This window comes from Sprattus sprattus (genome assembly GCF_963457725.1).
Source record: "Sprattus sprattus genome assembly, chromosome: 19".
NCBI lineage: Eukaryota > Metazoa > Chordata > Actinopteri > Clupeiformes > Clupeidae > Sprattus > Sprattus sprattus.
Genome location: NC_137917.1, coordinates 9095706 through 9122935, shown reverse-complemented (window position 1 = coordinate 9122935; position 27230 = coordinate 9095706). Strand labels below are relative to the sequence as shown.

General features: G+C 46.1%; 1 protein-coding gene across 1 annotated transcript; it reads left to right on the top strand.

Moving 5' to 3' along the window:
• Positions 1–489: 489 nt before the first annotated feature.
• Positions 490–26581, top strand: mms22l (MMS22-like, DNA repair protein; the record flags this gene model as incomplete). The annotated part of the gene is made up of 25 exons (XM_080857388.1): positions 490–534; positions 904–1102; positions 1195–1320; positions 1400–1452; positions 1618–1705; positions 1859–2036; positions 2293–2386; positions 2522–2652; positions 3393–3506; positions 3740–3910; positions 4473–4535; positions 4953–5072; positions 5470–5705; positions 9205–9714; positions 16901–17079; positions 17317–17467; positions 18003–18115; positions 18495–18637; positions 18948–19104; positions 20005–20168; positions 22727–22938; positions 25115–25281; positions 25910–26003; positions 26200–26367; positions 26506–26581. Exons 2-25 carry the CDS (start codon positions 921–923, stop codon positions 26579–26581), a joined length of 3690 nt encoding a protein of 1229 aa, XP_080713514.1. The 5' UTR covers positions 490–534; positions 904–920.
• Between the last annotated feature and the right edge of the window lie 649 nt (positions 26582–27230).

Below are 27230 nucleotides of genomic sequence, written 5' to 3'. Positions count from 1 at the left end.
CTAGTTTTTAATTAGATGGGAGTGCGAGCTGGACCGAAGGTTGAGAAGACGTGATTACCATACACTTAATTTTCAACGGTGGCTTTTCTAGCCGTATAGGCGAACAATCGGTGAAGAACAAATGGCAAAAGAAAACCACTGTACGTTATCGCTAAACTAGTTTACAATACATCAGCCACATGCTGTCAAGTAGCCTACTTGTAATACATTGCATGCGAATCATCCTCACATGCCTATACTCTATGTATCCATTCACAGTTCATGTATGATGACAGGGATCTGGTCCGATCTGATTCAGCTTAACATGATTCTTGATAACCACACGCAGATAACATTTTAAAAGTATGAATCTAGTCCAAATGCACAAGTATAAATATTTCAGTGTAGTCACACCTCTGCAGAACTTTTGGCCAATCATAGATCGATGCAAGTTAAATGCCATACTACTACGCATGCGTCGTATTTGTCATCTAGTCGCGCGGGAGAAACTGAAAACAGATGAAAGGAAGTATCAACAGTGTCCAGGCGCGTAAGGTTGTTTTCCATGTATTAAATACACTATTTGTGTGCATGCTGAATATTTGAAGATGAACTATACTCAAGCACCTGTTACTGTGTTCTGATCGTGTTTTTCCATATACCTCATAGCGCTTCTTTCCTTGAAGAGAAGGTTCATTAGCAAATGTTAGCGAAGTTAGCCTTACAGAAATCCATAGAACTCCAGTGAGTTACGTTACACTGACTTCCTCAAAACAGTAGATAGGACAGCGTCACTTGTACGGAACTGTTCTTTTGTGTGCAGAGGCAAATTACAACTATGACGATATAGCTCATACGCCTTGCAGTACGTAGAATTAGCTCATGATTTGCTAATACTAGGTTTTGTTTTATTATGCTTTGTAGTCCGACTTGTCACTGAAATGGAAGATGACTTCAGTCAATCCCTGACACCGCCTGTGTCGCCTTCTGCCGAAGAGAGCTACTGTGCCTCTTGCTCAGACCAGCCTCCGTGCTTTTCCTGTGCGTTAACGTTAGATCCGGGCAGAGACGACACAAAAACACTTTCCTCAGAGGGATACGTCAGTAGGGGAGCGCTGAAAAGGTACTGCACGTCTTCTAGGGACACGGCATCACGCTTAACCCTTCCAGAGTGTGAAACGAATACGTTTTTTAATAACTGTCTGCTCCTTTCAGGCTTCTCCTGAAACTTGATCCTGCGCCAGGGGACTTTGAAACAGACTGTGTTGACATATTTGGGTTTTCTTGGGTGACAGAAACAGCTTTGGTGGAATCCACTAAACTGCTTTTCGGCTTATTTAGGTAAAACTAGCTCTTTCATATGCATTTAGTCATCCATTAATTGGTGAACATAGCTGATAATCTCTTTCTCTCCTTTCAGACAGAAAGTTCTTAGACTTGAAAGCCTGGTGCAGTCCAGCTCCCATGACTTTGGTGAGCATTTACACCGGCAAAAGTTTAGCCACATATTAAACGTTGTATTATGAAGTTATCCCCATGCAGCTTTGGCTGTTTTATAACATGATTGACATTGTTATGTTTCTGTTTTAGAGTTATGGCTTGTCTTTCGTTCATATCTGTCCATATACTATATTTCAGGTCAAGCTAGCAGCCTACATTATGAAGCAGAAGAGCTCAGACAGCAGTGTGTGCAGTTCCTTCAGTATGTGAAAGTATTCATAAGCAGGTAAACAGCTCTTTTGATCCTATTTGTTTTTGTTTTGGCTGTATGATTAGCTCTATGGCATGGGTGCCTACCATATCACACTGGGTCTTAACACCTGGTAGTTAGGTGAGAGTTGTTTTCATATTTTACCCGTTTTACGTGTTCTATGTGCAGATTCCTGGAGCCCCCACGCCTCCTTGATGATGGCCCACTTCACCCATATGTAGAACTGGAGGCCCAGCTCCCCTCCTCATTGGTTGAGGAGCTGTTTGGAATCACTCTCTTGATTGGCCGTCTCAAGGACCTCCCAGCCAATGTCCAGAGTGCCCTCACCATACAACACCACGGCAAGGTACTGCACCAGTGTCACATTAATGGTTGCCCATTGTGTGTGTGTGTGTGTGTGTGTGTGTGTGTGTGTGTGTGTGTGTGTGTGTGTGTGTGTGTGTGTGTGTGTGTGTGTGTGTGTGTGTGTGTGTGTGTGTGTGTGTGTGTGTCTGACTGACTGTGGTTGTGTGTGAGAAAGAGAGGGAGTGTGTGTAAAGGTACTGGTCTGAGTAGTGAGGGGGCCCCTGACCCATGTTTATGGTGATGCATCCTCTCCACAGCTGTTTCCTCCATCCTGGCACCTGTTGCACCTCCACCTAGACATCCACTGGAGTGTACTGGAGATTCTTCACCTGCTGGGACAAAGGACTATGGGTAAGCAGGGTTGATGAAGATTCGACTTTTAAGATGGGTTTGAAGTAAGCCACTGTTGAAATAGGATTCCACTGTTGTATTATAAGGCTGTGTGTGTGTGTGTGTGTGTGTGTGTGTGTGTGTATTTTTGAGCAGGTCAGGTGGTGTATGCACACCAGTTTGTGAATCTGACTGGGGAGAACCTTACCAACGTCAGCCTCTTTGAGGAGCACCTCGGCGGCCTGCTCTGTGATCTCATCGGCTTGGCCATGACCAAATACAGCAAGGTGTGTGTGCGTCCTCAACCTGAACAGCAAAATAAATGCTTTCAAAAACAAGAATAGAAAGTAATAAAATCGGGGATATATTACTTATAAAAGCAAATGATCTGCCAACAGAACAGAAAAATTCGACTTACCAAGATTTTTTAAAGGACTCACAAATATCTTATAACTAGTGTGGCCAAACTGAAAACAATTACATTTGTAATGAATCTGACTTTGACAAAGCAGTTTTGTACTTGTCAATGGTGATCAAACTAGTTTCAAGCGTTAACTTGCTCAGAACCAGTAATACAATCTCAGTAACAAGTTATAATACCTTTTTAATATAATAAAGGACTGAAACACTTGAAGCAAGTGAAATGATCTAACATAAAACATGCCTGGTAAGAAGAAATATCTTGGCAGACAAAAAACAAGCATTTATCGCCTTTACTAAGATATTTCATTTTACTAAGATTTAAATGTTTGCAGTGTGACCTTCCTGCGTGTGCTGCGTTAGTGTGAAGGCTGTGGGTGTCATGATGATAACTCATTACCAAGAGCCAATGTGATGAGAGAATGACTGACAAAAGGAGTGCGTTGTTTGTTGTGAAAACTAATGTTTTCATCCTCAACTTGAAATGTATTTACTTTGTATATGCCTATAAGCATGTTTTGGTCTCTTATAGCTTTTAGTTCTGTGAACGCATAGTGTTGATTGTCTTATTCTGTTCCCCCTATGTGTTCATGTTCATGTTGTTTAGGTGAGGCCCACAGAGGCCTTGTCCAGCCACCACTACCACTGTCTCTGCACCAAAGAACTCTGGATCCTTCTCATCCACCTCCTGGAGCACAGGAGCAAGACCACACACACTCCTGTGAGTCAGGAAACAGACACTCATATTTACACGCTCTCACACACACACACACACACACACACACACACATACTCACTCCCGTTTCGCCTGTACACCAACGTATTCAATCCCATGCCATGTTCAGACTGTTGGTGTTGTGACTGCGCAGAAAGCTTTGTTCACCACGCTCATCCCACTTCTCTGAGCCGGTATCATATTCTTGTCTTTCTCACCCTGTTCCTCTCCATGGTCAGTCGTTTTGGGGCTACGTGACACCGCTTCTACAGAATCTCCTGAAGGGGGCACCAGCGGCGGGCCAACGCCTCCCTAGCATCGGCAAAGACCCCCTGGGCTTCACCTGGTGGCTGGTCACACACCTGGCTCAGTTGGGCCAGTACAGCCGAAACGGCTCGCTTCACAACGAGGTACGCCACGCAACCTGTCTCTGTCAACATACACCCACAGAAAGGGTCAAATTAACTAGCCTTATCATCGGGTAGCCAATCATCTATGGTTACATTGCATAGCTAAATAAAGGGGAAGACATTGAATGCCATGAGAAAAACATTTCAGTTTTTAGGAACAGTTATACAGTAAATGCCAGAAAAGAGAAGAAAACTACCATAAACAAACAATTATAAGTTAAACAATCCTAAAAGATGATCAGACTAGTAACAGTGGAAGCTATAGAAGGGATTGATTTTGTTTACCCTTCTAGCACAAGTAATTTGTGCTCTTGACAATACAGCTTCAGAGATGTGTGATTGAATTCCTTATTTGGGCACCATATTATGTCTTAAATGAGAACCTGCAATATTCATTTGGTAACGTGGGTGGGCGAGGAATTGTGCGAATGTCATGGATTTGTCATGGAGGTTGTTTTGGCTTTAACACCGTGTCGGTGGCACCAATTGTGTTTTTTGATTAAAATTATATTATGAAATAGTTTATTGATACATTACGTGTGGTAATGTCTTCCAGAAACAGTTCCAGCTTGAGCACAACTGGAGTTTTGTATGTGAGCTATTGAAGTCCACCTGTGATCCAAAGGTAAGTGCTCTCTCAGGGATCACACTAATTGCTTTTTCTTTTACACGGTTATGTGCATAGTGTGTACTGTTTAATCTTGTGGTGTACTGTTTAATTTTATGGACCATGTTTAGCAGTCTTTAAATGTCTTTTCTCATTAGTGTATTAATGGAGTGATGGGTAGAGAGGAAGAGAGAGGGGCTATTTCATTACATTTACATTTGGTCATTTAGCAGACGCTTTTATCCAAAGCGACATACAAGTGAGAGAACAATCAAGCTACAAGCACTAGAATCCTAATGTAACAATAAATACTACTTTACATAAGAAATAGAAAGTGCAAGTTGTATAGCTGTATCTGAGATATAGTTAAGGCTGGCTTGTGCAGTTGTGTGTTTAAGTGGTGTGTGTGTGTGTGTGTGTGTGTGTGTTTTGTAGGGGAGTGTTCAGGAGGAACAGATCCGAATGCATGTGCATTGCTGCCTGAGTCTGACTCAGCTGTGGGAGCCAAACACCAGCGCGGTGACGACCCTCTGGGAGTACTACAGCAAAAACTTGGTGAGGGTCCAAGACACATCTGAAATCAGGCCTTGGAGATGATTGCATCTTATACAGACATGCTTAGATTAAGAATTTCTCTTTTTATCTTTATTGTTTCCTACACATACATGTCTACTCCATGCGTTCTCGTTGTATCCACTGATGTTAGTTGACCTTACCCATAATGGACCAGTATTATCATATAAAGCCTGGTGTGGCTGTTCAGCCATGTTTGTCTTAACTTTTGGTGTTTGTGCGATGTGATTGTGAATGTGCATGTGATGTCAAATCTCTGAAATGTTCCTCAGTTGGAGCTTTTAGTTACCCTGTCAGACACTGGATGAGTCTCTTAATTAGTTTCCTCTGGCTCTTCTCTTTCCACCTGCACCACCTCTCATCCACCCTTACCCCCCAGAACGCTCTCTTTGCTGTGCCCTGGTTGGGTGTGAGCGGGCTGGGCAGCGTGAGCCGCAGCCCGCTCTCTCTGCTGGAGATAGCCCAGGCCTGCTGCATGCCGGCGCCATTGGGTTCCGGCGAACACACGCAGCTCTACCGCACCTGCAGCTCCTTCTCCATCTTCCTGCGCGTGCTCGCCCTGCACCTCAGCCAGGAGAACGCAGGTGGAGCCCCCTGGAGGCAGATCAAGGGCAGGTCAGGAACCTCTGGATTTTTGCTCACTACTGCCTAGGGGTGTAAATCACACCCATCATGGCGATTCGATTCAGTATCGATTTCCTGACCCAACGATTCGATTATTTTCGATACTCATGAATACGCCACGATACGATTCGATTTCGATTCGATTCGATTAATTTGTTCTTTTTTTTACCTTACAGACTAGACAATGTTTCAGATTTGAAATAAATCAATGAAAGCTGTTATATCGTTATGCATTTTATTTGAGAAACAACAGCCAATAACAGAAGTAGAAAAGTTGTACTCCACCTAGGCCTATGACAACCTCATTCACTGAAAAATAATAATGCCCCTGTTATAGATTCTGAAAGGCCTTGCATCAAAAAGTACTGTACAAAGTACAAAGTGTTAAGTAACAAAAATAGGCCTATACCACATTCACTATAGAATAACAATACTCAACAAAATCAGTGCAAAAGTGCACTAGCAGCAAACGGTAACAAAAAATAGGCCTGTAGTTAATTCAATTTAAAATGACAATGCTCCACAAAATCAGTGCAATGAGTGCAAATGTGCACTAGTAGCAGCAAATGGTAACAAAAAATACCCCTGTAGGCCTACTTCATTCACTATAAAATAAAAATACTCATCAAAGTGCACTAGCAACAAAAAGTTAAAAAAAAAAAAAAAATATATATATTTTTTTTTAATCGATACTATTGCGGACGTGTCGATGCATCGTATCGTCGGCTGTTGGATCGATGCATCGATGCAAAACGATTATTTTTTACACCCCTACTACTGCCACACCTGCCATTGAAGTGCTTACATTAAAGCGACATTATGCAACAATTTGCAGCTTCAAGCAACTGCTTTTGGTTTCATCTTCAAATTAATTTAGATGATATATGGGCATGTAAAGGACAGATAAACACACCTGTCCTTCCCACTAGCTGACATCATATTGTCTTACACTGTCATGTACTGCTCTGTATTGCCTTACATCAGTGCCATTTCCATTCTCTTATCTGCTGGTATAATCTTATAACATCCGTCGCTCTATACAGTGTGTTTTTACCCTCCTCTCCTTTCCCAGTCTTCTTCTTTTTCTTCTTCTGCTGAGTGTGTGTACAGTATTTACACAAATGTTACTTTGCCTTAACATCGGCAGGCTTCTGTTGGCATGGTTCTGGCATGGCCTCCCATAGACCTCCATGGGATTGTGTTGCAGCTCCCTCACACCGACAGCCTTTGATAGTCACACATAGCTTCATGCTGCTCAGCGCTGTGTTTGTGCCAGGAACATGCTGTCTACAGGCAGGGCAGATGCTCTTCAGGTGCTTTTTGCTCAACAGGTGACTTTTTAAATGGCCACCAGGCTCACAGTAGGGGGGGCGAGGCACGGTGTCAAGGTGCCATGGCGTACTTAAGCAAACACACACAACCCCCCCCCCCCCCCCCGCATACACTTGCTCACACACGCAGCTCACAGCTAAGATCTGGACGGGTCCCCAATGTGTGTGTGTGTGTGTGTATAAAGGGCAGGTGTTGTGCGTTCTTCTTCAGTAGCTGAGACCCCCTCACCCTAAGGACACCAACCCCCCCTGTCTTTCTCTCTCACACACACACACACACACAGAGCCAAATCTTGTTTGGGATTCTCGGCCCTGGTGTGGGTGAGAGTGCCCAACCGGCTACCCACACACACAAACACACACATACATCAGAACCAAGAGGCCTGATCCGATCTGGTGGTGTGTGTGTGTGTGGAAGGATATAAATCCGGATAATGACTTCCCTCTGTTTGGAACGTGCTTGGCCGCTCAGCAGACACAGAGGCTAATTAGCTAACGAGCACGGTGGTTAATTCGCCTTAACGAATGGCGGTGTGCGGGGGAGGGGGTGAGCTCAGCGGAATCGGTGGGGTGAGGGTGGGGGGTGGTCTTGCCATGAAACAGGCAGTGCTGGGCTGGGCTGGTTCCAGAGCCCACCGAAGAAGGCCCAAACACACACACACACACACACACACATGCTCAAAGGAGGCCGGGGTTCACCCAGGGGGCGGGGTGCTCAGTGGGGGGTTGGCGTGCGGCGCATTAATGAGCATGGCAGGAGGGATGGAGGGGGGTGTCCGTGCCAAAAACTCACACCAGCATCTGCTCCCCCACGGAGGAAAAGCTGTCCGGGATAAACAAACAGACCGAGAGGACACGCAATAAAACACACACACAAACACACAAACACAAACACACACACACACACACACATAAACACACACACACATAAACACACACACACACAAACACACACACACACATACAGTAATACACATAATTCCACAAAAACACTGTTCTCTATTCCACATTCTGTCCTTCTGTCTTGCTTAGTCACTCTTGACCTTTAACCCCCTCTGTCACTTCCTCTGCGTTTCTCCTTCCACTACTTCTCACTTCTCATTATAGTTATCCTCTGCTCACCCCCCTGTCCATTTCTTTATCATCTCTATACACACACACACACACACACACACACACATAGTGCAGGAGAGCTTAGCGCTCCATCATCCAACAGGGCTTGTTTTGTATTTTGTTTTCAGCAGCTGCTGAGATTGTATCCCACCCTCTCAACTGCTGCTGCTGCTGTGTGTGTGTGTGTGTGTGTGTGTGTGTGTGTGTGAGTGTGTGTGTGAGTGAGTGTGTGCTCATGCCAATCTTGTGATGAAGTCCACAGGGTTCTCTGCTTGGAGGGAAACAGGTCTGTGTGTCTTTGTGTGTGTGTGTGTGTGTGTGTGTGTGTGTGTGTGTGTGTGTGTGTCATGTGTTTTGGGGTTGTGAGAGTATTGATTTCTTCCTGGTGCTTCTGTACATCTGTGTGTGTGTGTGTGTGTGTGTGTGTGTGTGTGTGTGTGTGTGTGTGTGAATGAGTGAGTGTGTGAGAGAGTGATAGAGTGAGAGAGCGACAAGCTGCTGTGTTTCAGAGTGTTTCTGACATTTAGTGTGATCTTTAAAGGCATTTCACACACTGTGCCTAGAGGATCATACGCTCAGAAGAGTTATTCTCTTACGCTCTCACACATAATCTGACACACTCTCTCTCACACACACACACACACACACCCACACACACATACACTTCCCTGGACAGAACCAGGCACTGTCAGCTTTGCCTTTTTGCTTTCTCAGAGTAATGAACACACTGAAGAATGAGCTGTGTCTGCTTGTTGCTCAGTCTTCATGGTCACCTCCATCTGACAAAAGCAAAACGGAATGTGTGACCTTCGTCCTCTCCTCTACTCTCCTCACATTTTATTCTATGGTTGTCTTCTCCTCTTCTCCCCTTTCTCCTCTTGCCTCTTTTGGCTCTATTTTCTTTTCTTTTACCTTCACACTTTTATATCTCTTTTCCTTTTGGTATTTTTTATTCTCTGCTTATTTTCATATTCTCTTCATTTGTGTCTTTCTTCTCTTAACCTCTGTCTCTCTGTCTCCTCCTTCCTCTTCTTCTTCTTTCTCAGGATCTACTCCAAGTTCCACCAGAGGCGCATGGCGGAGCTGTCCGAGTCGGGCCTGATGAACTTCCTGCTCCTCTTCCTGGTTCTGGCCCGCAGCGCCGAGCTGGAGGACGTGACAGGCCGAGCCTACGACCTCATGGCCCTGCTGCCCGCGGGCACCATGCCCCCGGCCCACCAGGCCCTGCTGTGGCGCGGACAGCTTGCACTGCTGCTTCTGTACGTGGGCCGCGGTCTGGACGCAGGGGCCCATGCCGAGCGCCTGGCCGCCTCCTTCGCCCAGGTGGCCCGCGAGTTCTACCTGAAGACCACGGAGCCGTCGCGCAAGCTGGCGCTGTGGCAACCCCTGGGGGCCTACCTGGAGGGGGTGACGGAGGTGCTGGAGACCAGCGGGCACCTGTGCCAAGCCGAGGAGAGGCTGCTCAACGAGGGCTTCGCCATGCTGCTACCCGCCTGCAGGCAGTCCGAGCTGGCGTCCGCCCTGGGGTTCCTGCAGAATGCACTGGCACAGCTAAGGTAAGGCAAGACAAGGATACATACATGCATACACACACACACACACACACACACACACACACACACACACACTCTCACACATATCAATGACACACACTCTTGCACAGTGTTTCAATGTGGTGAAGGCTTACCTGTCTCAAAGGAGCTTCAGCTGACCTGAAATATATTGTAATAATAGGTTAAAAATGTATAATGGTAGAATTGGGTTGGCACTAATGTTTGCTTTGTAACCTAATTGATAAATCAGCATAGTGGAATTCAGGGTGGCATTCAGAACTTGAGGAATTCAATTTAGGCCAGATCACATGTACTGTCCCAGGAGATATACTATATTGTGCAGTCTGCAACACATACACAAACAGACACACACACACACACGCACACAGACACACGATACATACATACACACACACTTGCAAGGCATTAAGGGAAACTCACATACAGCCATGCAGTCAGTCAGTCAGTCAGTCAGTCAGTCAGTCAGACAATCAGTCAGTCGGGTAAGGCATCAATAGGGACAGACACACACACAGACACACATCCACATACATACACACAGACTGGTAAGGCATTAACAGGGACGCATACACAAAGAGATACACACACACACACACACACATATAACCCTGACACAGCTCCTCTCTTCCTACCACACAGTCTGGATTTCATCATTGCCATGGAGATGGTCTGGTGTGTGTAATGCTAGTCTTCCCCCTGCGGTCTACCCCTGACATGCACAACAGCCTCATTGTGAGCTGGGCTCCCCGGTGCCAGATAAGCACACCCATTGTTCATCCCTCTGGCTCTGTCCCGTTCCACCACTCCCTCCACTCCCCTCCTCTCCATGTCTGTCTCCAGAGGCCCGCGGCCCTCGGGTCACCCTGCCCAGGTGCTGGCAGAGTCATGAGTAGAGTTACCCCCCCACCCCACCCCCCGCGGGGGTTAGCCTGGCCGTGGGGTGTAGAGTGAGGCTGCGTCAGCCACAAGGCCGGGCCGGGTTCACTGACAGGACACAGGTGTGTGTTACACACACACGCACAAGACAGGTCAGGGAAGTGCCTGAGAACCAGGTGTCTTGGTTAAAGGTGTGTGTGTGTGTGTGTGTGTGTGTGTGTGTGTGTGTGTGTGTGTGTGTGTGTGTGTGTGTGTGTGTGTGTGTGTGTGTGTGTGCTTTTATGTGTTGGGTTGAGTGTGTGTGTGTGTGTGTGTGTGTGTGTGTGTGTGTGTCTGTGCGCGTTTTTATGTGGTGGGTTGAGTGTGTGCGTGTGTATGTGTCTACGTGTGTTTTTATCTTTTGGACAGTTTTTGTGATAGCATACACTACATTCAGTGTGTGTTTCATATCCTAAGACTCGAGCACAGGTCCTAACAGGTCGCAGATACGCTTTAGTTCACAGGTGTGTGAGCATTTGAGCCATCTCAGAGACATTCTCTCAAGAAGTTTGCACACACACACACACACACACACACACACTATTCCAAGGTGAAATGATAAGAATCCTCTCATTTCAGTGGTGGCCCCTGAAAACTCTGATTCTCCTTAACGCCGTTAATTCCCAGAGTTCCCGGCTAGGATTGGGGGGGAGTTGCAGGGAGGTTGGAGGGCACTCATTTGCACATTAATGGCCGATAAGGAACGCTGAGCGCTGGGGCCGTCTCCCAAATGGGTTCATGTTGCTACAAAGACGATGCTGACCCACTTAAAAAAAAAAAAACCTCTCCTGCACTTAAATTCGTCCCTCCAGAAATGAATCCTAATTCCTCCCCCCACCCCCTCCCTCCCTCTCTCACTCTCTCTCTCACTCTCTCTCTCTCTTGCTGGCTTGCTCGCTCTGTACCGTTTTCTGTTGTATCTGTGTGATTAATGCGTTTTCGTGCGGCACAATTAACGGCCAATTACGCGGGCACTGCCAGGCTCGACCGCTGCTTTATCATGGGCATTAAGCGGGGAGACTTCCGCGCAACACTCGGCTAAATTAGCCTTTTCAGGAGGCCTGTGGGTCGCCGTGGAGACTGCCATGCTGCCCGAAGCGGGCGGAGCCCACCGTGCCAATCAGTGCCTAATGCCCCTCATCGCATTCTATCCCATGATCCCGTGCGTGTGTGGGTGTGTGGTGCGGAGACCTTCCCCCTGTGTGGCGGGGAGGAGAGCGGGAAGGGGGTTGTTGAGGGCAACAGAGTTGCCGCGGAGACTGGCGATGGCCCAGTGCCGTGAGTCGCCTGGCTAATTGAGTTCTGGACGATCAATTAATCAGCTTCCCTGCTGCTGCTGTGCCAGTCCCCCACCCCCAGACACACACACACACACACACACCCAGACACACACACACACACACACACACACTTTCCAGAGCCCTGCGCCCACGCATGGGGCACAGCACAAAGTATGACACCGATCCTCCTCTCTCTCTCTCTCTCTTTTTCTTTTCCTCCTCTCTCTCTTTCTCTCTCTCTCTCTCTTTTTCTTTTCCTCTCTCTCTCTTTCTTTGTCTCTTTCTTTCTCTCTCAACAAATTCAATTTCTTTTTCTTTATTGGCATGACAATAATTGATTTGTATTGCCAAAGCACAACATTTAAACAGGGTTAAACATAGGTATATGCCCTCTCTCTCTCTCTCCATCCCTCTCTATCTCTTTTTTACTCTCTCATTCCCAGTCACTTTCTCTTTTCTAACCCTATGCTTTGTCACTCCCTAACATAACGTTCTTGCTGTTTTTCTCTTTCTGTTCTTCTTTTGCTCTCTCTTTCTCTCCCTCTCTCTCTCATACTCTCCATCTGCACTCTCCTTCTTTTCTTCCATTCTCTCAGTCAGACTCTGTTAGATCTGGTCGAACGATTTAATAGTATCTGATTGGATATCCTGGACCTCTCATCTGGGCCTCTTCAGCGCTACTAATCTCTCCACATTTGATCTACTCCAGCCACTGGAGTGAAGGACGGCAACATTCCATCCATTCAAAGCCAACAGCAATTTTATAACGTTAAATTTGAGGAAAAGGAGCAAATGGAGTAGAGGGAAGTTACAGATAACGTGGAAACAAGGGAGGGGACAAATGAATGTGCACAAATTATCTCTCTAGCTCCATTTTGCTGCAGAGTGACGGCATTCGTTGCTTGGCAACGCTTGATGTTGAAAATTCTGAACTTTTTTTTGGAGGCGGAGCATGAATAAACAAAATTGACATCAACAAACAAAAACACAATCTGGTGTTTCAAACTCCAACTTAGTCAGAAGTACTACTCGTGTTCGTGGGGTTTGGTAAAGGATATTGTCACGGGTGTGACTACCTGTGGCCTTGTGCTTACGACCCATTTACTGCCGTGAGGATATCCTTTACCAGTACCACGGACACGAGTGCCATATCTAAAGCCTGTTTGAAGCCTTCAGACCCACTGTACGGGGGTAAAATGAGGAAACCGTTCATGTGGGTTTGTGTTGGGTGGGTAGTATCACAGGTACAGTTAGAAGAGAGAGAGAGAGAGAGAGAGAGAGAGAGAGAGAGAGAGAGAGAGAGAGAGAGAGAGAGAGAGAGAGAGAGAGAGAGAGAGAGAGAGAGAGAGAGAGAGAGAGAGAGAGAGAGAGAGAGAGAGAGAGAGAGAGAGAGAGTGTGTGACTGTGACTGTGTGTGAGAGAGATAATGTGTGTGTGTGTGAGACGTTCCGCTAGAGAAAAAACCGGCAGAGTTTTCATTTTCCGGACATTTTAATGAAAAGCCGGTCATATATCTATTTCTGCTTCTAAATCAGCCTATTGGAGAAAACTGACGCCATGTTTAGCTTAAAGAATTACATAATCAGGTCGTTTAGAATGAAACATGTTTATTTGCCAAAGTTTACAATGGGGAAAAAAACATAAATGCCTGATGCGCGTCAATAAATGGCCTTTAATCGCAACCTGCTGTGTGAAATTGAGCGCTGCAACAAGGTCATTGCTCTCCGACTATGTTCAATGACAGCGGAGATTCTAAAATGATTAGACCCTCTTATGAATCCGTTGCGTCGCCCTGCCATTTCGAAGAGCTAACAGAACATTTTACTGTTACCATCAATTACTTCGCACCTTAGCCATGGGAACTTCATTCGGACATAAACGCCCGACACTTCGGCCTTTTCCCTGGTAAAGCTGTTTGAACATCTAGGGCTTCAGGTAGGCTATTCAATGTTTGGAAAGTTCACTTTCTACATGAACTAGTTCAGTTCATAGTTTACATTTTGAACTAAGTTCACAGCTCCAAAAAATTAGCTTGTCCAGTTCTTTTTTTTCAATATGTTGCGAGCTATTTTTCAAAATCTCTATCTGTCTGTCTGCTCTCGGCCGCTACGCAACTTCGCGCTCTCACACACGGGCAGACAGTAGAATTAAATTAAACGCGTTCAGACGCAACACTGCAGGTATTACAGGTTCATCCTCATCAGAAGGTTCACCCTCATCAGTTGAGTTTGGCCTCTGAAAAAAACTTTTAAGGCTAGTCTGCTTGGCCATGTTTGATACTTATGACTCAGTTCGCTCCGTTTGTAACCGACGGTTTGCGCTTTATTTAAAATGCAGCATATGCGTGTTGTTTAATAACTTTCAAGCGGCAGAATAGCCTGTTCCTTTAAAACATAATAAGGGCAGTGCACGTTTGCTTTATAGGCCTAAATATTAGGATTGTTGTCTATTTCAGATTGTGTTTGCTGGACGGGATTTTTAAGAAATTCCAATCAGACAATTTGACCGGTGAGATCTAATATTTTTGGACATTTACATTTTTTTCCGGACAAAGACCGGTAATTACCGGACAACGGAAACGCTGGTGTGTGTGTGTGTGTGTGTGTGTGTGTGTGTGTGTGTGTGTGTGTGTGTGTGTGTGTGTGTGAGAGAGAGAGAGAGAGAGACTGTGAGTGTGTGTGTGTGTGTGTGTGTGAGAGAGAAGGAGAGAGAGAGAGCGACAGAGAGTGAGAGAAGGGAGTGGGGCAGGACTTGATTCAGTCAAAGAGGTGTGTGTGTGTCTGTGTTAGAGGAAGGCATATTTAATGAAAGGTGCCTTCTCTGGAGTTTTATGTGTTCTGGGTAACACGACTTATGACTTGATATGAACTGTTACATTAAGCTGTGCGTGTGTGTGTGTGTGTGTGTGTGTGTGTGTGTGTGTGTGAAGGCTTCATGTTGTGTGCATGTTGCAGATATTAGGTGTGTGCATCAGTGATAGGCAAGGCTACACAGCAAGAACTTTATGCTTTATGACATTACACTTAAGAGAGGATTAAACAGGCCCTCTGTGGATGTGGTGTGTGTGTGTGTGTGTGTGTGTGTCTGTGTCTGTGTGTGTCTGTGTGTGTGTGTGTGTGTGTGTCGGTGGATCCAGGGGAATTAGGAAAGGTCTCCAACGGTGGATGTGGTGTATGTTTTGGTGTGTGTGTATTTATTTGTGTCTGTGTGTGTTGGGCACCTCACTGTGAGGGATTAAGAGACCTGGGTATCACTGGATATGATATGTTCATGCACATATGTTTGTTTGTGTGTGTGGGGGGAGGTGATCAGATGTGTGCTTACATGCTTGATATAGGCTAGGTGTGTGTATCTGTGATGTGGGTTTATCACTGTGTGTCTTATCTGTGTGCAGGTTTGATGCAAACGTGTTTCTTTGCATGCGTGTGTGCCTGTTTGTGTGTGTGTTTGTGTGTGTGTGTGTGTGTGTGTGTGTAGGCACCGCACTGAGGAGGATTAAGTGGGGTCTCTGGTGACGTCTGCTACAATGAGGGCTTATGTGTGTGAAAGGCCCATTCCGCCGCAGTAACGAGCTTAATGAATTCAGACTCTAATCGATTGTCTCAGTGCTCGCTGGATTAGATGCAACCTTGCTGGAAGGCGCAGGAGGCGTGTGTGTGTGTGTGTGTGTGTGTGTGTGTGTGTGTGTGTGTGTGTGTGTGTGTGTGTGCATGTGTCTGTCTGTCTGTCTGTTTTGTTTTATGTGGATGCATTTCTAGTTGGTGCGTATATGTGTGATGTACAAGGGAGGGTGTATATCTGAACTGTGTGTGTGTGTGAGTGTGTGTGATCTATGCTGTTCTATCTTTTTTTTTCGAATTGTGTCTGATATGCCTGTTTCCTTCTCTGTGAATGTGTAGTGCTCATCCCAAACACACACGCACACGCACACACACACACACGTAAATCACACACACACACACACCCATCCCTCTGCACGCTGCGGTGCGCTGTGCTGTGCGGTGCTCCTTTCATGGTGCAGAATGAGGGGACGGGGGATCATCTGGCGTCTAAATGAGATTACAGCTCCTTCAGCTGCTTATCGGGGCTAATGCCAGACGCCGCGGGCCCAGCCTCAGCAGCCACGGCCCAGCCGCCGCTTCAGGGATCAGCCCCACGCCACGCCACACCGCCTCTCCCTGCTCCGCTCCTCCCTGCTGCTCCATGCTTCTCCCCTCCCCTCCCCTCCACGCTCCTGTGCTTCCCTCTCCTCTCCTCTGCTCTCCTCTCCTCTCTTCATGTACTTCTCTCTCCTCTTCCCTCTCCTCTTCCCTCTCCTCTCCTCTCCTCTCCTCTCCTTCCCTCCCCTCCCCTCCTTCCCTCTTCTCTCTTCATGTACTTACCTCACCTCTCCCCCTTCCACACTCTCCTCCTCCCCTCTCCTTTCCTCCTGTATGTCCCTCTCCTCTCCCCTATCCACGCTCCTTTCCTTCATGTCTTCTCACACGTCTGATGCTTTTCTCTCCTCTCTGCTCTGCTTCAGATCCTCCTCCTGCTGCTGATGCTGGTGCTGCTGCAACTGCGCTCTAGAAAACACCAGCACGCACACACACACACGCACACACGCACACACACACACACACGCACGTACGCACACACACACATGCACATACGCACACACACTAATCCCCTCAGGAAGGGGGGGTGGGGTGGGAAGAAGAAAAAGAAAGAGAACAGGGGGGTTGATGGCAGCAAAGAGGGGGTTGGAAGGGATGGAGTGAGATGATGAGATGGGGGAAAGATGCAGAGGAAGACAGAGAAGAAGATGGGAGGGAGAAGGGGGCAGAGAGGTCGAGAGAAGAGGAAAGCTGTTGTGGAGAGCTGGAAAATAAGAGGAAGTGGAAGAGAAAGATGGCAGTGAGGGGTACATAAAATGAAAGACAGAGAGACAGTTTGCGATAATGTGTGTGTGTGTGTGTGTGTGTGTGTTGCAGGCGTGTTCACCAGCGCTGTGCTCAGTCCTCATCCTCCTCTGGCTGGACCCCTCCTCCCTCGCTGGCTAAAGAGCACCACCTGGCGGTAGCCTCCGCACTCTGGACTCACTTCTTCCCTTTCCTGCGCAGCCTGCGCCTCTCCCAGACCCCCCCTCCACAGCTGGCCGACGCCGCCGCAGGTAAGATCCCCCTCCCCCCCCCCCCCCCCCCCCACCACTCAATCTCTTCTCTCATTTCATCCTTTCTCCCTCCCTTCTCTCTCTTGCTCACTCTTCTCTCTCGTCTTCCACTTAACACTCCTTCTCTGTCTCTCCTATTCCCTCTCTTCAACCTCCATTAACTCTACTGCTCTCTCTCTGTCTCTCTCTCTCTCTCTTTCTGTATTTCTCTCTATCTGTCTCTCTCTCTCTCTGTAGGGTTTACTGTCCTTGCGTTGGACCTGCCCAGCTCCGCCCCTTCGGACCTCCAGCCCCACCCAGTCCAGTCCATCATGCAGTGCTTCGGCTGGGATGAGATGCTCCACCCCCTGCTGGTCAGCCGCTACCTCAACCACCTGCTGCAGAACAGGTGAGGAGCAGACCAGACCAGACCAGACCAGACCAGACCAGACCAGACCAGAGCAGAGTAGAGCAGAGCAGAGTAGAGCAGAGCAGAGCAGAGCAGAGCAGAGTAGAGTAGAGCAGAGCAGAGCAGAGCAGTCGCCCCCGGTCACACACTCCCCCTGTTCTCATAGCTGGGTTAACCTCGCTGTAGTCTGATGTGGCCAGGTGTATATCAACATATGATGTCAGGAGTGAACCATGCTGAAATTTGGACGAAATTAAACGAACAAAACGAATCACACACACACACACACACACACACACACACACACACACACACACACAAACAGTAAAGTGTTAACGATTACAGCACACTGTCATTCTAATTCTGGTCCTTGAATAGAGACAAATACAATAAACACACACACACACACACACATCTGCCATTCGCCCTGTGTTAACTCTCTTCTCCTCTCTCATGCACACATACACAATAAACACACACACCCACATCTACCATAACCCTGTGTTCTGTCTTTTCTTCTCCCTCTTTCCATCAGTGATGTGGTGGCGAGTGTGAGTTCGGCACAGGGAGTGTGTGTACGTGCGTGGCTGAGGTGTGTGCTGCAGCAGCACCTGCACAGGAGCACGGATGGCACAGAGAGCAGAGCAGGTGAGTCCAGAACAGGGGAAGGCCCCTGTGCGCCCCCTGAGCTGAGATAGTGTGGGTGTGGGTGTGGGTGTGGGTGTGGGTGTGGGTGTGCGTGTGCGTGTGCGTGTGCGTGCGTGTGGGTAGGTGTGCGCGTGGGTAGGTGTGCGTGCGTGTGGGTGTGCGTGCGTGAGTGTGTGTGTGTGGGTGTGTGCGCGTGCTTGTGTGAGACTGAGACTGAAACTGTGCAGTTTGTGTCCTGGTCTTGGACTACGTTGTTGTAGGGGAAAGAATATGTATCTCGATGTAAATGATACAAGTGTACAGTAAACTCGTGTGTGTGTGTGTGTGTGTGTGTGTGTGTGTGTGTGTGTGTGTGTGTGTGTGTGTGTGTGTGTTGCAGGCAGGACTCTGGATGAGCAGCTGTGTGAGTTGACCAGGCTGGTCATGAGGCTGCCGGAGGTGGAGTCTGTGCTACAGCGAGCAGGACTGCAGCCCTCTGCTGTTAAAACAGAGCCCAAACCAGCACTCGCTGTCTTCATCAAGGTAACACACACACACACTAACCCTTCACTCTGTCTCACTCTCTCATACACACAAACATGCAAAGGTGCTATACACACATAAGACACACACGCACGTATAATACCTGGCTCATGTTGAAAACACATGTGCACGTGCAAAACAACATCTACAGTCAATATATCTCACAAAAAAAATTTAAACTCTGTTGATTTCTCTCTCTTTCTCTCCTCTCTCTTTCCCCTCTCACTCTCTTTCCCTCTCTCTCTCTCTCTCTCTCTCTCTCTCTCTCTCTCTCTCTCTCTCTCTCTCTCTCTCTCCCTCCCTCTCTCAGGCCGTGGGCAGGGTCTATTCTGGCCTGCAGCTGTTATCCGAGCGCAGCACCATGGTGACGCAGGCTCTGGACTACGTTGGCGACATCCTGAAGTACATCAAGCCCTACCAGCTGAACAAGAGCCAGGAGGGCCTCCAGCTGTCCTACTGGGCAGTAGGTGGGCACCACGCATGGCACAGATGCACTTTCAGGGTTTTAGCACCTTTATGTTATTAAAGAGCAAAGCTGGCACAGCGGCCAGCGGCTGGGTTTACACTGTGCCACCCTGACTGGGCACACGCTTAGTGTTTTATCACCTGCATGTCGTTGAATGCCAAAGCTGGCGCAGTGCCACCTGGCATCACAGAGAGAATGGCACCCACGTCATGGGTGTGCTGTTGAGGATGCACGCCACGACTCTTTGTGTGGTGTGGTTCACGAGGAGAGGGAAGTGTTAATAAAGAAGGCGATGAAGAGAAAGAGTGTGTGTGGTCACGCCTAAGGCTGTGTTTGTGTGTGTGTCTGGCTGTCTGTCTGCCTGCTTGTATGTGTGTATGGGGAAGCTCAGAGGTACCTGCATAGAGAGATAAAAAGAGGGAGAGCGAGAGAGTGTAACCAGTAGAGAAGAGTGGGGGGGGGGGGTATCTCTCTTAGACTACAGGGCTCTACACCGAGAGAAACAAAAGAGGGAAAACAAAAGGCAGGAAGAGAGTCAGACACTGAGGGTCGGTTCTCTCAGGAGGGTGTTTCTACTATGACAGCGAGGCGACGTTTGTGTTTCTATGGACGCTGCCAAATGTGACGGGCCAGTTTGAAGGCATCTCAGGAGAGAGGGAAGAGAGTTTGGAGCGCCCCTTGATGCCTCGTTGTGATGTTGAACACCCTCATGAGATGCCATTTCCCCCCAATAGGAGCGGACCCTCAGTGCCTCTGTCTCTCTTTTTGTGCCTGTGAATTTATCCCCTTTATTTCTCTCTTTCTCCCTCTCCTCTTCCCTTCTTTCTTTCCTCTATCTCCTTCTTTCTATCTTCTTTCACCTCGCTCCTTCATCCTCTCTCTCTCTCTCTCCCTCCCTCAGGCTGTCTGGTGAAACACTGGGGCCCTCTGCTGGCCACATCTAAAGCTCAGCAGCTGCTCTTCCGCATCGTCGACTCCCTGCTGCTCCCTCATTCGCTCTTCCAGCAGGACCCACCCACCCAGGTGCTGTCTGCGCTGAAGGAGAGCCTACCGCTCTACCTGCAGGTGAGAAAGCCCCGCCCCCCTGTCGAGGTCAGAGAAACAAACACTTATGCCAGCCGGAATGTAGTCTAATTGCTCTCTTACTGCGAGATGCAGTTCAGTATCAATCAATCAATCAATCAATCCGTCTATCAGTCAGTTAAGGTGGGTTCTTGATTATAATCCAAGTACACATTAGTCAAACTCAGCGAATATCTCCTCACTGTCCTCTAGCTGTCTGTTCAGAAAGTGTGCTTAAAAACACTATGGAGTTCCTTCAAAGTCCTGACTATGTAAATGGGAATCACTGATCAATTAACTATTCCAGCCAATCACCAACATTGCTTAAGTAGCACTTAAGGTTGTATTTCTTTAATTCAAATATCAATATTTGTTTGCCAGGTTCGAGGACTGCACCTTTATTCAGTTTCCCGCATGATGCAGGTTGAGGTTGAGGAACGATAACCAGTGGTGGACAGTAACGAAGTAGATGTAATTCGTTCCTGTACTTAAGTAACATATAGATGTATCTGTACTTTACTCAAGTATTTCTATTTGGTGAGACTTTATACTTTGACCCCTCTACAAATTCGTACTTTTTACTCCATTACATTTAGTAAAACCTCTCGTTCCTTTTTACCAAAGCGAATCAAATAATGAGAGGTCAAAGTGCGTGCACAATCACTAATCAGGGCTCAGCGCGTGATTTGCTCTGAAGTCCTTTCGGTTTCGTCAGTTTGGTTCGTTCGTTGTGCGCGAGCTACGTTGAATTCGCTGCAGCATTTTTGAGGCTGTTTTATGCTCATGCTTAGCCTACTTAACGCTACATAAATGAGGGAAATGATGGAGGAAACGATGTTTATCATGGCAAGGGATGTTGCAAACTTTAATCATGCAGTTCTTGACAAACTCTCCCTCAGTAAAGGTATCACTACATACTTCTTTACAGTCTTCAGAGCAGACTGGTATGCTCTGTTATTTTGTGCAATTTATGCAAAAACTAGTTCCTGTAATTATTTATTTTTTTCACGTTTGATCTGAGGTCAATTGTTTTGACTTTCGTCTGTTATTTGTACTTAGGGTTGTGTAGGGAATATAACTAATATCACTAGTCTTTAGCACAAACTAGTAGGCCTATAACACCACATTCTCTGATTTTGTGGAACTAGTTCCTGTAATGGTTCTTATCATACTTTGAAACATAAATCAGGATTTATGAGTTTAAGGGTAACACAGACATGCAGATGTGATATAATAAAGGAGCGTATGTTAAGCTCCACATTTTTTATAATTAAATGTGCAACTAAGTTACAAATAAATGTAAAATGGAATAATTGTTCTCTGTTATTTTATAACCACTTGGTCTTATCTAATGGCAATAGACAGCTTTCAATGTTTTGTGCTTATACTCATTTTAATAGACAAATGTAAGACACTATTTAAAGAGTGGCATTAGTATTTTCACCTTATATCAGTTGATTGAGCCAGAGCCTTGATGATGATAAAATGATAAAAGGCCATTAGAACCATAATTCATCCAAGTACTTTTACTTTTAATACTTAAGTATAAATGAAGGCAAATACTTTTAAACTTCTACTTAAGTGGAAATTCAAAGTGCATACTTCCACTTTTACTGGAGTAATATTTTACACCAGGTATCTATACTTTCACTTAAGTACGTAGTAAGTGTACTTCGTCCACCACTGACGATAACCCTAAACATCCAATTAAAGGTCAAATGAATTATGGCAGTGTAATTATAGTTCCTCTAGTTTATCACAATTACCCAATTTGGGAATTCAACACAAAATCAGCAGTTTACCACATGTTTTCAGAATGCTGAATATTTTCCTATTCACAGCATAAATTGTGCATACATTTACAGAAAATTTGCCTTAATGATTACTTGCAACTTATTTCCGCTCCTGATGGTCGCATAAGGTAATGCACTGTCTGTCTCAACCGATTTCTACTATCTCTGGAGTACATTTTTAGATCGAAAAAAAAATCCTGTAAGAGCTGACTAGACTATTTGGTGATGAGTTTATGGCCTTCTTTGTTCTTCTGTAATATGCTCAGAGTCTACGTTAGAAGGGATAGCTAGCCTGATTTGTTATACAAACGGACATGTGCCGAACATGGATAGAGCCAAAGAATGGAACGATACATAGCCAATAACAAAAACCCATTTGATACAGGCCAGATTTGATCATTTTCAATTAATACCTCTGATCAAATAAAATATTAAAACTGAGAAAATATTTTGGTTAAATATTTAAGTGTAGAAACAAAGTGTAGAAGCAAAACTATGCAGCAGCTGTTTGACATCTGTTTCTTTAAATTAAAAGTTTAACTGATTGATTTGAATTAAATTGAAAATGTTGGCAGATCAAATGTAGAAACGATGTTTAAGAAAACATATGTAACAGCTGATGGGCATCTGTTTTTTTAATTTAAAAACAAGTAATGGGCTTTATGAGCATCTCAATCAATGCAACGTGGTGCCATGAGTAGGGAGGGGGGTGGTGAAAACATTAATTTAAATCCACTCCACTCCTCCCCTCCCCCTTCTCTCTGATAGGGTCTGGCGGTGGCAGTGGGTGTGTCCCAATCCCAGGGGGCGCATCTCAAGAAGCAGCTGCGGAGCGTCATCAACCAATACCTCGGCCGCTTCCTCCCAGCCACGCCCTCCATGGGCGCCATAGCCAATCACCCTGTCCTGTTGGCTGCCTGTGAGGCCACACCCACACCCAGAGGAGCGGGGCTGAGGGGGAATATCCTTCAAGTGCTCAAGTATGTTCACCTGAGCTTCATTGTACTGATCGTCAGTTTATACAGCTAAGCCCACGAGCAGGTTAAAAAAGCACCATCGTCAGTTAATATACAGCTAAGGCTGGACTCACACGTACGCGTTGGAATGCGTTGAGCCGTTAAGGGCGACGGATCCCCATTCACTTTGAATGGGGTGACGTCATCCTTTGCCGAACTGAATTGTGGCTCCGTTCAGTTTGGCAAAGGATGACATCACCCCATTCAAAGTGAATGGGGATCCGTCGCCCTTAACGGCTCAACGCATTCCAACGCGTACGTGTGAGTCCAGCCTAAGACCAAGAGCGTGTTACAATAGCACCATCACAGGGGCTTCACCTTGGCAAAGATGACTTGGGAGTAGTAAAGTGTGTCACCATTAGAACAGGTGAACAGGGAGTTTTAGCAGGCAGGTCCATATACCCATAAGCTAAGCCTGGCAGGGGAAGAAATGGAGAAGAGAAAGAAGAGGAAGGGATGGGTGAAAAGAGAGAAGAAGTGTGAGGAGAAAAGGAAGAGAGAGGACAGAGTAGGACTACCAGCGCTGCATGTCATTACTACAACTGTTGCTTTAGTAATACAATTATTATGACTACTATGTTTAAGTATACTACAATTACTGTTATTACTACAAATGCTGTAGTCAGTAATCAGTAATGCTATTACTGTTAGGGGTGTGCAAAAAAATCGATTCACACTCGTATCGCGATTTAAGTGCTTCCGATTCAGAATCGATTCATAGAATTCCAAAAATCTTTTTTGCTTCGCAAACTGTGTAGTAGGCTAACGTTACGGTTTGAGTGATGGTGAGCGCGATACGGCGAAATGGTTGATAAAAAGCTTCTGAATAGAAAGTTTACCTTTAAAAGTTGTGATGTGCAAAAGAAGCGAGCTTCACTGTTGTCTGAAAATGTCAACAGGCAGCTGGCTGAAAGCACGGAAGTAGTAGGCTTACCTTTTATTGGTAACCTAACTGTTATGGTTCATTGTTTTTGAAATTAGAGGCCTGACTTCTATGTTCACAGCAAACTTGAAAAAAAGAAAATATTAAGCCATGGTTTAACTGCACTATAGGCTGAGTCTGAAATGTGCACTTTATAATTTTATTTTGTACCGCCCTGTTTGGCAATGTTGTTTTTCAATAAAATAAAACATTTCATAAAGCAAGCCAATCCACTTTTCCATGATAAGAGCATTAAAATAAAATTTGCAATTAATTAATTCGCGATATATCGCGATTCATTTTGAGTTAATTATGACAAAAATGCGATTAATCACAATCGTTTGACAGCACTAACATTTACATACTTTGAATCAATTTTTTTCAGTCGAGAATCGTTTTTGAATCAAAAATCGATTTTGAATCGAATCGTGAGCCTAAAAATCGGTATCGAATCCTGACATTTTCTGAATCGTGCACCCCTAATTACTGTTACTACTGCATCTGTTAATAATACTGTTCTTACATAATGACTTGTACCTCTTCCACTACTACTACTATTACAATTCATACTTTGTGTGAGTTCAGTGCTGTGTGTGTGGGATTGTGTAATCAGGACGTAACTCTATTCGCTTGCATACTTTAAAAGTTGATCTTCCACACTGAGAGCTGTTGATTCACACAAACACCAGAAGTGACAAATGATATTTTACACATTTCACTTTTTGAAAATTCAGTGTAAACGACAACACTTCACAGTTTGGAAGTTGTGGTTGGAAAGCTGATCAGTTTCCCAACAAGAATGTACCAATAAGGGAAAGGCGCAGACACACGCAGACACACGCAGACACACGCAGACACACGCAGACACACGCAGACACACGCAGACACACGCAGACACACGCAGACACACGCAGACACACGCAGACACACGCAGACACACGCAGACACACGCAGACACACGCAGACACACGCAGACACACGCAGACACACACACACACACACACACACACACACACACAGACACATACACACTTGCATTCAATGGGTGAATTTATCATCCTAAGGGTCCACAGTGTCAGAATTTAAAGCAGAGAACAAAAACAAATGTTATGTGGGTCTGCATAATGTTTCAACAGCATTGGTTAAGACATTTAAAAGATAATGCCTGCTTCCTAGTATCTCCTGACTGACGCCTCTGACCCTCCTACCCCCTCACAGTGACAGCTTCCTCCAGTTCAAAGGCCACGCCCCTCCTCCCCGACTGGCGGCTGTCCTCGCCTTCCTATTGGAGCTCCTGAGACGGAGCGCTGACACAGACACCGCCCTGCTGACCTTGCCCCTGGCCCCCCTGCTGCGCTGCCTCATGCTGGTCAACGAGCCTCAGGGTGAGGAGGGGGGGTGTGTGTGTATCATATGGGGTTGGGTATTGCCACCTACCCTACGATACAATATAGAACAATACATGTCGTAATATATCATGATATCACTGAAGTATAACAATAGTACAAATTTACAATAGCACTAAATCTTAGTTTTCAATTGAGCATTGTGGAGTGTTGAAGGACCCCGCACAGAATGATGCAAGACATTTCACTGACAAAACTGTTCTCAAGGTTTCTTCCTGTTAAAAGGGAGATTATGACTATGCGATCGCCAAACAATTTTCAAAGTTGAGACTGCATACCAGGGGCCCCGCTGTATGAAGTTGTGTAGTTCAGTTCAGCTCAGTTTTATTTATGTAGCACCAGTAACAAGCTTTATTGTCTGTTGGCGCTTCACAGAGCCCAGAGCCTGAACCCCCTAGAGCTAGCACTGAGGCACTAACCCCCCGCCCACTCGTCTCTTCTCTTCTCTTCTCTTCTCTCTTTCTCGTTCTTATTCATTATCTGTCTCTCTCCACCCACCCCGCTTTCTCCCTCACGTCTCTTCTCTCTCCCTCTCCCTCTTTCTCTCTCCCGCTCTCCCTCACGTGTCTTCTCTCCCTCCCTCTCTCGCTCTCTCTCTCTCTCTCAGTGAGGCGCTTGAGTGCTGAGGCAGTGCAGCTGGTGGTGGAGAGGTGCTCCTCATCTGCCGAAGGCCACTGTGAGCAGACCGTCTCCATTCTCAGGTGTGTCATCAACATGTGACTCAGCCACTGCCGTGTGTGTGTGTGTGTGTGTGTGTGTGTGTGTGTGTCTGTTTGGAAATGAACAGCATTCGTCACTTCACTCACCAGGTGTGGATATGAGTTGGTCATTGAGTTAGGTGTATACAAATGGTATAAATTATAAGTTATGAATTATGACTGTGTGTGTCTAATGCAGGACCTTTGTGGAGGAGAATGAGGGTGTGTACGACCAGCAGATGTACAGTGTTCTTGAGAGTGTATCTATTGTGGACCGGTGTTCGGTGGAAACTCTAATTCCAGTTCTGTCATTAAGCCTGAGGAACTTAGAACAGAAGAGAGGCCTGGGGAGAAATACTTCACTAAGGTACCGGCACGGTCTGACCCACTACTGCAAGATGCCTTTATAATCAATCTGCATCCAGTGTGTATGCTATTCTACACACCCATGTAATTTGCTGTGTGTGTGTGTGTGTGTGTGTGTGTGTGTGTGTGTGTGTTACAGAAATTCCTACAAGAGGCTGCTATGCCAACTGGGAGAGAATGGCAACGCTGAGATGGTGTGCTTGGATGCTGAATGACCTCTGACCTTTGATCCTTCACTCACAGTAAGGCTCTTCACAGTTGCCCCAGGAAGGAGCAGCGGACCCACAGGGCCTTCAGTGTTCTGCAGTACATTTCCATCCTAAACAGGCTACTTGCGGGTCTGGGAGGGATTATCTTGTAGCACACCTTCTAGTCTTCAAACAGTGTATAGTTATAGAAGGTACATCGGATACATTTATTTCTTCCTGTATGTAAAAGTCATGTACAAGTCACACAAGACAGCTCCCTGTGTCCGTGCACAGTCTGATGTGTGTACGTGTGTGTGTTTATGTGTGTGTGTGTGTGTGTGCGTGTGCGTGAGTGCACTTGTGTGTGTAAAATGTATATAGTGTATAGCTTCTGTACAGTCTGTTAAACTATTGTATTTTTAAAGAGTGTCCTAATAAAATAAATCAAACGAAATGCTTATGTCGAGTCATAAGCGAGCTCTACACTACTCATGACACGACACGACATGGTGTGGGAAACTAGAGTGGGTTGGAACCTCACAAGTAGCTGCTCCATAGTCGTGCTTTATTGATGAACATTTCTATTAAAATGGATTGGAATCAACAGGGAAGCATAAATGGACATTTGTATTTTTCAGGAAAATATGACCCCTTGAAGATTGCATGATGTATTCTT